General features: G+C 39.4%; 1 protein-coding gene across 1 annotated transcript in view; it reads right to left on the bottom strand.

Moving 5' to 3' along the window:
• Positions 1 to 10,879, bottom strand: part of COPB1 (COPI coat complex subunit beta 1) — a 47,461-nt gene that overhangs the window by 10,611 nt on the left and 25,971 nt on the right. The window contains exons 15-20 of the mRNA XM_025894372.2: positions 9,167 to 9,394; positions 8,828 to 9,007; positions 6,686 to 6,830; positions 4,903 to 5,022; positions 1,136 to 1,281; positions 245 to 334 (exon numbers count right to left, since the gene is read on the bottom strand). Coding sequence (XP_025750157.1) covers positions 245 to 334; positions 1,136 to 1,281; positions 4,903 to 5,022; positions 6,686 to 6,830; positions 8,828 to 9,007; positions 9,167 to 9,394 — 909 coding nt within the window. The remainder of the gene's footprint in view (positions 1 to 244; positions 335 to 1,135; positions 1,282 to 4,902; positions 5,023 to 6,685; positions 6,831 to 8,827; positions 9,008 to 9,166; positions 9,395 to 10,879) is intronic.

Raw genomic sequence — 10,879 nt, 5'->3', positions numbered from 1 at the left:
AAAAAATTTAAAGAAAAATGAATCTGACTATTCAACTGGGTCACTGTACTAGGAACAAGCAGGCTGGTATATTCCAGTACAAAGGTAAGCAGATTGATGCATTCTATGGGATAACTTCTTTTAGCTAGTCCAGAATGACACTGCTTTTCTCATGCTGAACGATAACAAAAATACACTAAAGGAAATACAAGAAAGCAGGAATCTGCCACACTACTATCAGATTTAAGAAGTTCTCAAATTTTACCTTCTCTGGAGTGAGGCATTTCATGTTAGTTGACTTTAATATATGCTGTAGGTAGTCATTTAAATCAATTATATTTGTGTTAACCGTCACCTGTATAGAAGGAGAAAAAAGCAAAGGAGATCATAATCCTTATAATGAGAAAGTTGCATATTTCTGATCTTAGGGTTGAGAAAATAGACTCATATATTCTACGGAACTTCCTTCCAAGTATTTAGTGGGGAAGGTGGGCAAAAAAAAGACAACTAAATGACATCTACAAAAGCCAACAAACTGCAAGTTGGTATCAGAACTTTCATACACAGATTACTTCATAAAAGATCAACATGCGGCATATAAAATATTTCTAATAAAAATCAAGGCCACTGACTTTGTAAAACCTCTTCTGGACACTGGATTCAACAGTAAATTATTATTCATACATCCAAGGAATGGAATATTATCCTTAATGTCTTGATCAATCAGACTAATCATACAACTGCTACGCTCATCAGTTTATAACAACTTACCAAACTACTAGCATAATTTCTGGTTAAGGCTAATATGCAAGAATAGATATTGAGAGACTGCTTCTTATATCTGACACTTTTTAGTGGGACTACTTTTATCAGAGAATTCCTCAACACTAGGCAAAAAGGAAGATAAAGGGCGCCTGGGTGGCTCAGTCGTTAAGCATCTGCCTCTGGCTCAGGTCATGATCCCAGGATCCTGGGATCAAGCCCCACATTGGGCTCCCTGCTCAGCGGAGAGCCTGCTTCTCCCTCTCCCACTCCCCCTGGTTGTGTTCCCTCTCTCACTGTGTCTTTCTCTGTCAAATAAATAAATAAAATCTTTAAAAAAAGAAAAAAAAAGGGCAGATAAGAAGGAGTTCAAGGAAATCTCCCAAGGACTAACTTTGTTTTCCCATTCGAATTCAGCCCACATCTGACGGAATTCAGCATCAGTGCATGTGGCAGGCTGGATATAGTCCATGATGTCGATGTGAATATCACTGAGGACCACACAATTTCTGTCACTTGCTGCTCCAGAGACATCATAAACTGCAATATACACACACAGAAAAGGTCCTGAATCACCAGAGGCAAATTTTAATTTAAAAAGTTTTCATATTTCCAAATAATAATTATGATATTAGCCAACTATTTATATAATGCTTTTTCTATCCTGGGCTCTATTTTAAATGCTTTACAAAGATTACCTGTTGAAATACTTCATTCCTATGTTATGGTATTATCATTCTCCATCTTATGGATGAGGAAACAGAAGTCACATAAATTGCTCAAGGTCAGAACTAAGTGGTAGGGCCAGCATTTAAACTCATTCAGTATATACGTAGCAGGTAAGCAGTAGTGTTCCCTCAGAAGTGCTTAACTAATATTTCTGAATGAATATTGAGGAGCCACAGTACTTAATGATATAAGATCATTTACTTCTATGACTGCCTCATCCACAGCAAAAAGTCGTCTTCTGCCTGGAGCCTACCTTTCCTCTTCCTAGCCTCTTCTCTTGACATTCCCCTACTCTATCTACTTTCAGTGAAAACTGAGGTCACTGAGAATAAGTTTCTTTAATTTCTAGCCCCACATCTAAAAACAAATTTCTCGGGCACCTGGGTGGCTCAGTCGTTAAGCGTCTGCCTTCAGCTCATGTCATGATCCCAGGGTCCTGGGATCGAGCCCCGCATCGGGCTCCCTCCTCTGCAGGAAGCCTGCTTCTCCCTCTCCCTCTCCCGCTCCCCCTGCTTGTGTTCCCTCTCTCGCTGTGTCTCTGTCAAATAAATAAAATCTTTAAATAAATAAATAAACAAACAAACAAACAAATTTCTCTCTCTCTGAATCCACACTCACCTCCTTACCCTTCATATCAGGAAAGTGCTTTCTCTTCTCTTCCAGATCCGTATTTCCTGCCATCTGTGATCCCCGCTCTGGTTTAGGATGTCACTCCACCAATCATTACCTCCCTCACTCTTAGTTCCTTACCTTTGTATTCTCTACTGACTCTTCCCTTAGTCTATAAACATACTCACCTTAAAAAAAATTCTTCCTCATCCCGACTTCTCTTCAGTCTATTGCCCTCTCTTGTTCTTATCAAAACCACAGTTCTACACTCAGAACAGTCTATACTCACTGTCCTTATTTCTCCATCTCCAAGTCTTCAACTCACCACCACTGCCCAAGATATACCACCAGCAATATTTAATTTCACTGATCACCAAATCCAAAGGACTCTTCTTTTAGACTTCCTGTTACTTGACCTTTTGCAACTCCAGATTCTTCTGGAAGATTTTTCCTTACTTCTTCTCTACCACATTTCAGGCACCTTTGTAGGATCCTCCTCATCTGACCAAGCTTTCAATATTGCTGTTCCCTTAGATTCAGTTTTCAAATCTCCTCTCTTCTCACTCTTTATGCCCTCTGAGTGATTTCTTCCATTCCTATGGTTTTCAAACAAGTATGTATCTCTAGTTTAGACCTCCTGTTCAAGTTCCACACTCTCATCAAACTGCCCTTGGACATCATTAGATACTTTATTCTCAACCTGCTCAAGATTTACCTTAGTATCTCTCTCAAATTTGTTCTTCTCTCCTATATTCCGTTTTGGTGATTGCCATAAATATCAACCCAATAAAAAAATCTGAGGGTTACTCTAGCCCCTTCTTCTTCAATCAGTCCATGCCCTGGGCATTCTATCTCCTTAATATTGATAATATTCAGCCCTTCCCTCCAACCTAACCACTACTGCACTGGTTTGAGCTCCGCCATCTCTCACCTGTGTTACTACAATAGTCTACTAGTTGGCCTTCCTGCCCCTTCCAATCAGTCTTCTACAGTGATATCACAGTAATGTTTAATCATGGGTGCGCCTGGGTGGTTCAGTTGGTTAAGCATCTGACTCTTGATTTCAGCTCAGGTCATGATCTCAGGGTCCTGAAACTGAGCCCCACATTGGGCTCTGTGCTGAGCGTGGAGCCTGCTTAAGATCTTCTCTCTCTCCCTCTAGCACCCCCCCGACCCCACTCATGTGCACTCTCCCATTCTCTTAAAAAAAAAAAAAAAAGAAAGAAAGAAAGAAATGCTTAATTATGTAATTCACTGAGAATTCCTTAATGGCTCTAATCCTTTACACCCAGGACTAAGTCTGAAATCCTTAGCGTGACAAGTAAAATTGAGCTCCCCCTAACCTTCCTAACCTCATTTTTTTTTTTAAACCACTACCCTCCAGCCCACTTTGAACTCCAAGTATATCAAACTACTTGCATTTGTTACAGCTGAATCCTTGCCTATCTGTAGAACACTTACTAATCTTTCAAAATGCCACAAAGCCCTTCCTAACCTTCCTTCCCCACTCCCCCACCACTTTAAGAAAAATGACCAAATTTCTACAGACTCCCACTTTACCTAGCACAAGCTTCCTTTGTAGCACTTACCATTATGTATTACACATATCTACTCTACTTAAATGTCTTCCCTTACTCGACCACAAATTACCCAAGGAGAGATCTTTTGTCCTATGGTGGTAGCTCCAACCCTACCACAGAACTGCTTAAAAAAATGCTTATTGGGCGCCTGTGTGGCTCAGCTGGTTAAGCGACTGCCTTCGGCTCAGGTCATCATCCTGGAGTCCCGGGATCGAGTCCTGCATCGGGCTCCCTGCTCGGCGAGGAGCCTTGCTTCTCCTTCTAACCCTCCCCCCTCTCATGTACTCTCTCTCTCTCTCTCTCATTCTCACTCTCTCAAAATAAATAAATAAATCTTTAAAAAAAAAAAAGCTTATTGACCGACTGAATGCCTTTATATAAGTTAGTCCCTAGGTGGCCTGGGAACCAATGCCTATACAAACTTTTAGACTCGATTCAAAAGTTATCCTTTGGGGGGCGCCTGGGTGGCTCAGTTGGTTAAGTGACTGCCTTCGGCTCAGGTCATGATCCCAGGGTCCTGGGATCGAGCCCCACATTGGGCTCCCTGCTCAGCGGGAAGCCTGCTTCTCCCTCTCCCACTCCCCCTGCTTGTGTTCCCTCTCTCGCTGTCTCTCTCTCTCTATTAAATAAATAAAATCTTTAAAAAAAAAAAAAAAGTTATCCTTTGGGGAGCGCCTGGGTGGCTCAGTCGTTAAGCGTATGCCTTCGGCTCAGGTCGTGATCCCAGGGTCCTGGGATCGAGCCCCGCATCGGGCTCCCTGCTCAGCGGAGAGCCTACTTCTCCCTCTCCCACTCCCCCTGCTTATGTTCCCTCTCTCGCTGTGTCTCTCTGTCAAATAAATAAATAAAATCTTTAAAAAAAAAAAAAAAGTTATCCTTTGGTAACATATCCTCCTCCTCTATACAGCCTTCTGTATGGTTAGCATTTTTCCTCTATGATCCCAAAGCACATAGTATATGAACTAGCACCTCTGACATTGTATTGTACTTATATATTTTACTTATCTATTTCCTCCTATTGCTTGGCAGTTTCTTGAGGACAGTCTATGGTTCATTTCTGTACATCCATGAATACAGTACAATGTTTAATATAATAGCAGGTGCCCCCATAAATGATGAATGAGTGAATGAATGAACAGATTCTGATTCATTCCTGTTCTCAAGAAATGTCATACAACTACTTATTACAGAATTTCTTTAATAAAAATATTCAAACATCACATGCTATAAAATAATTCCTTACCTATATTACCGAAAATTATTCCATTTTCTGTTGATGCTACTTTAACATTAGCTTTAATATTTGCAAAATCATGAGGAGCAAGAGTCAAAGGAGATGGTTTTTCTACAAGTTTCAGATCCCCTGAAAAAACATTTAGATATGGTTAAAATATACATTAAATCACATATATATCTCTCATCATAAATCTTATCTCCCAGGGCACCTGGCTGGCTCAGTTGGTTAAGCGACTGCCTTCGGCTCAGGTCATGATCCTAGAGTCCCGGGATCGAGTCCTGCATCGGACTCCCTGCTCGGCAGGGAGTCTGCTTCTCCCTCTGACCCTCCCCCGTCTCATGCTCTCTCTCTCTCTCTCTCTCTCTCTCAATAAATAAATAAATAAATAAATAAATCTTATCTCCCAAAAAATAAAATCTTAAAATGTATGCGGCTTAATAGCTTCTAACAAAATAAGGAACAAGAGAAGAGTTATGATTCAAATATTTTGAGGACAAAATAAAGAAATCATTTAACCCTTATTATTCACATCAATTTGCACATTTTCTTTGAAAAGGTTAACAGGTTCCTCAGAATAATTCTTTATTCAGTTTGTGGGTGTGTGTGTGTACACTCTGGGTTTACCATTTTATTTCAGTGATTAAGTATAAAATTCTTAGAAAGCTTAAGTCTTAAACTATAGACTCCATTACAAAGAAAGATAAAATAATTCATGGAAAGACTTACACATTCTTAGAAACATAGTTCTTTATACAGGCATCAAGCTATGCTGAGGAAGACAGGGCAGACTTTTCCCTTGATATCTTAAAGTCCTTTAACTATTGCTTAAGCCACATGGAACTTCCTAGAGGCACTGTTTCTTTCTTTCTTTCTTTCTTTCTTTTTTTTAAGATTTTACTGGGACTCCTGGGTGGCTCAGTTGGTTAAGCATCTGCCTTCACCTCAGGTCGTAATCCCAGGGTCCTGGAATCGAGTCCCACATCAGGCTCTGTGCTTGGCGGGGAGTCTGCTTCACCCTCTCCCTCCGACCCTCTCCCCGATTGTGCTGTCAAATAAATAAAATCTTAAAAAAAAGATTTTATTTATTTATTTGAGAGAGAGTGCAAGAAAGAGTGCATGAGCAGGGGGGAGGGGCAGAGAGAGAAGCAGACTCCACACTGAGCAGGGAGCCCGATGTGGGGCTTAATCCCAGGACCCTGGAATCATGACCTGAGCCGAAGGCAGCCGCTTAACTGACTGAGCCACCAGACACGCTGGCACTGCACTGTTTCTATATACAATTTATATTTTCCAACTTCAAAACCATTGTAAAAGTGGTCAGAGAGAGTATGATTCATGAGTTTTTATTAAGAAGAAAAACACATCTAAAGTTACTAATTGTAATAATAATACATTACGTTGGGCACATGTGGTAGGTATCAGCTATAGACTCAGAAAATACCTAGTTCTGTTCTAAGGCAATTAAAAATTTAACTAAGTGAGCCATGTGGTAAATCTGTAACTTAAACAACTCTTATTTATAGCTAGAAAAACTGACATTTGCTAGGTTGAGCTTCCTGAATAAACCCATCTGGATGTACCAAGAGCATAAACCTAAGAAAGTCAAGTATCACAGAGGTTCAGAAAATTGGAGCTGAAGGAGACTAAATATTAAATGTAAAACTAAACCTTGATTAAAAATTCTTATACTAAAAAGATTTCTTATACAAAACTTATACATATCCCTTAATGATCTGTCATAAAGACTTACTATGTAACAAAATCTATCCTTTATGGTAAATTTCCTTACCCAGAGTAGCTAACTCTAATGTGCAGTTCTGCAAAGTATCACTGGTTTGGTTTACAACAAGTACATCCAGGACAATATCATACTGGTTGACATGAACATAAGCTTCTGCATATACAGGATCTGAGAAACCTGTCAACTGGGTGACCTGTCAAACAAAAATAAAGAGAAAAACAAGTGACTGAGACAATTTAACCAAACATATCCTAGCCAAATGACTAAGTCTGTTAGGTAATTAACAGATGTGCTTAGATTAGACAAGTCATTTTGAAATTGATACAATAAAATTGTTGTGTAATACAGAGATGGTAATTAAAAATGGCACATTAGAAATAACAGGTACTAGAGTTTATAGCTCAGTAGGAGAAAGATGTTAAATATGTTGAGCAAATACATTAAACATGATCTCAATTTAAGAACTGAATAGATTTAGATACATTTGCAGTTAAATCCTTCAGTATCTCAACTCACTAGCTGTTTTCCAAAACTTGGGAACTAAATAAAATCCAAATCTCGTGGTAGTCCCTGCTACCTAAATTCAGGAACTAAATAGATTATATAGCAAGAAATGCTTGTAATTCCACAAAGTTAAATTTTATATGCTCCCCCCCACACCAAATTAAAAAAAAAACAAAAAAAACCCCAGAGTACAGCACTTTAAACTTAATATTGTCACCAAAACTACAGGCAACAAAAGAAAAAAAATAGATAACACTGGATTATATCAAAATGAGAAACTTTTGTGCATCAAAGGACACTATTAACAGAGTGAAAAGGCAACCTACAGAATGGGAGAAAATATTTGCCAATCATACATCTGATAAGGGACTTGTGATCCAGCAATTTCACCTCTGGGTATAACTGAAAAGAAATGAAATTAATGCCTCAAAGAGATATTTGTGGTCCATGTTTATAACCGCATTATTCACAATAGCCAAAAGGTGGAAGCAACCCAAATGTCTATCAACAGATAAACAGATAAACAATAAGTAGTATATATTCATAATGGAATATCACTCAGGAAATTCTGACACATGCTACAGTATGGATGAACTTTGAAGACACTATATTAAGTGAAATAAGCCAGTCACAAAAGGGCAAATACTGTATGATTCTGCTAATATAAGGTACCTGGAGCCAGCGAATTCATGGTGATAGAAAGCAGACTGGTGGTTGCCAGGGACTGAGGGGAAGGGAGTGTGGGGCGTTATTGTTCAATGGGCAGAGAGTCTTAGCCTTACAAGATGAAAAACGTTCTGGGGATGGATGGCTGATGGTGACGGTTGCACAATGATGGGAATATACTTGGTGCCACTGAACTGTACAAGTAAGGATAGTTAAGAGGATAAATTTGATATTATGTAAATTTTACCACAATTTTTAAAATAAATTTTTATTATAAATTTATTATTATAAATTTAAAAATGTGTAACTGTAATACTTTCAATGTCAATTCCCAAATTTAAGGGAGAGAAAGTGTTTTAGTAGTTCCAATTCTGCTACTAACCTTATCTTGGGTCAATCTGAGACTGTTTACTCATCTAATAGAAGGGACTAAACTAGATCACTAATTTGTAAATTTATGTATTTTAAGAGTAGGAAAACCTTCCCAATAAAATCCTACATGGAAGTCAAACACTAAGAATATAAGAATTGCCCTGTTTAAAGTAACAAGGGGCAGGAGAAACAGGGCAGGGTGTCAGAGTAGAGGCCAGAGCCCTGCCCTTTAAAAGTTTAGGCGCTTGGGTCGCTCAGTCAGTTAAGTGTCCAACTCTTTTTTTTTTTTAAGATTTTATTTGACAGAAAGAGAGAGAGCACAAGTAGGCAGAGTAGCAGGCAGAGGGAGAGGGAGAAGCAGGCTTCCCACTGAGCAGGGAGCCCAACACCGCACTTGATTCCAGGACCCTGGGATCATGACCTGAGCCAAAGGCAGATGCTTAACCGACTGAGCCACCCAGGTGCCCCAGCATCTGAGTTTTAATTCATTTTTCATGAACCTATCAATCACAGTGACTTGACAAAAACTGATGCTGTATAACAAGTTTGTTTTTCTTTTAAAAAACAGTGGGACCAGCCACTTCCTGATTACTATTTTCTTAAGTGGCCCATATAAATAATTCACCAGTGTATTTGACATTTTGTTACCTTGTTAAGTTTAGATGCTAGGGGATCTGCTGCCTCTTTCCTCTGTGTGTTGCCCATTGCTGCCAGCAAGCTCAGCTGAAACTGATCTTCCTTGCAGTTCATTTCATTCTTTGCAGTTAGTTGCATAAAGGAAATGGGGTCATCAGGCTGTACTGTCACATTCCTCTTTTCAGATTCTTTCTGTGTTGAGAAAACAATACACACGTCTCTCTTTAATATGGAAAGAAAGACAGCTTTCTGTAGGCCTATAACAGGGAACAGCCCTCACATAGGACTGGAAAACCAACATTTTTTAAAAACCCACAAAGCACTTTTAGAACTCACTCAGGTATACCTTACCTTCTGGGATAATTTCTCTTCTTCAAGTTTAGCAGACAACATGTGAGAAAGGGACTGTCTGCATTCCTTATTGAAAATGTCATTCATTAAAGGTGAACATTCAGACAAGACCTTGAGGCACAGGGAAATTCGATCTACATCATCATCTGTAATTGGCTTCTTAGGAAGAGAGGATTTTCCCAAATGAAGGATAGTGGCCATGAGCAACATAGCCTCAGCAACAAAAGACTAGAAAAGTAGAGAAATGGATTGTTTACTGTCACAGTTCTCCCATTCAGTAATGTCACTTTATTATAACTCACGATCCAAGAAATAAACCTAATTTTCACTTCACCCGAATAAGAATTCAAACGCTTTAGATTTTTATCTCCATATATTTGATGCACCCTTTTCCTTCCTATCTTTTTAACTGCCATCCTCTAATACTTTCATTAACCTTCAACTGAAAGATAGCAACAGCTTTTTAACTGTTTTCCCTTACTCTAACCCCTCCACATGCCAATGCTATCTTTTTTTAAAATTCCAACTACAGGGGCACCTCGGTGGCTTTGTTATAAGTGGCTGCCTTCGGCTCAGGTCATGGTCCCAGGGTCCTGGGATCGAGTCCCGCATCGGGCTCCCTGCTCCGCAGGAAGCCTGCTTCTTCCTCTGCCTGCCGTTCCCCCTGCTTGTGCTCTCTCTCTCTCCCTCTCTCTGTCAAATAAATAAATAAAATAAAAAATAAAAAAATAAAAAAAACTTGAACTACAGAAACTGTTAAAAGAATAGATACACTTTACCAGCTGCTTACGTTATGCTGTATTTGCTTTCTTAGTCTACCTGTACATGTACACTTTTTTGGCTAAACATATGAAAGTAAGGTTCTTCACCCCATAAGTACTTTAGCATAAATCTCTTAAGAATCAGGACAGTTGGGCGCCTGGGTGGCTCAGTTGGTTAAGCGACTGCCTTCGGCTCAGGTCATGATCCTGGAGTCCCAGGATCGAGTCCCACATCGGGCTCCCTGCTCAGCAGGGAGTCTGCTTCTCTCTCTGACCCTCTTCCCTCTTGTGCTCTCTATCTCTCATTCTCTCTCTCTCAAATAAATAAAATCTTTAAATAAAAAAAAGAATCAGGACAGTTTCCTATAGAACCACAATACCATTATCTCACCTAAGAAAGAATAATTCCCAAAAAGCTTACACTGAAATTCAAATAAATTTTCCTAATGTCACTAAGTGTTTTTATGTTTTTTTCATTTTAGATTTTATTTATTTATTTTGACAGAGACACAGTGAGAGAGGGAACACAAGCAGGGGGAGTGGAGAGGGAGAAGCAGGCTCCCGTTGCTCAATCCCAGGACCCCGGGATCATGACCTGAGCCGAAGGCAGACACCTAACGACTGAGCCACCCAGGCGCCCCGTGTTTTTATGTTTTTTTAATACAAGATCAGCTTCATGCATTTTATTTGGCTGTTATTCTCTTTAGTCCCTTTTAACCTAGACCAGTCCCCCTGATTTTTTGTATTGTTTTCCACCACAATGACTTTTTTAAAAAAGGCTAGGCCAGTTGTTTTGTAGAATGTCCTTCACTTTTGGTTAGAATACCAGACAGGTGATGTTTTATATCTCTTACTATATTGTATTAGGAGACACATAATGTCAGGTTGCCCCATTATTGGTGGCACAAAGTGTGATCACCTGCTGCTGCTATCTTAATCCTTATTGTGCACC

Source organism: Callorhinus ursinus, unplaced genomic scaffold (genome assembly GCF_003265705.2).
Source record: "Callorhinus ursinus isolate GAN/ISIS: 27379988/994484 unplaced genomic scaffold, GSC_fseal_2.0 scaffold49, whole genome shotgun sequence".
Taxonomy (NCBI): Eukaryota; Metazoa; Chordata; class Mammalia; order Carnivora; family Otariidae; genus Callorhinus; species Callorhinus ursinus.
This window is presented reverse-complemented; position numbering and strand designations above follow the sequence as displayed.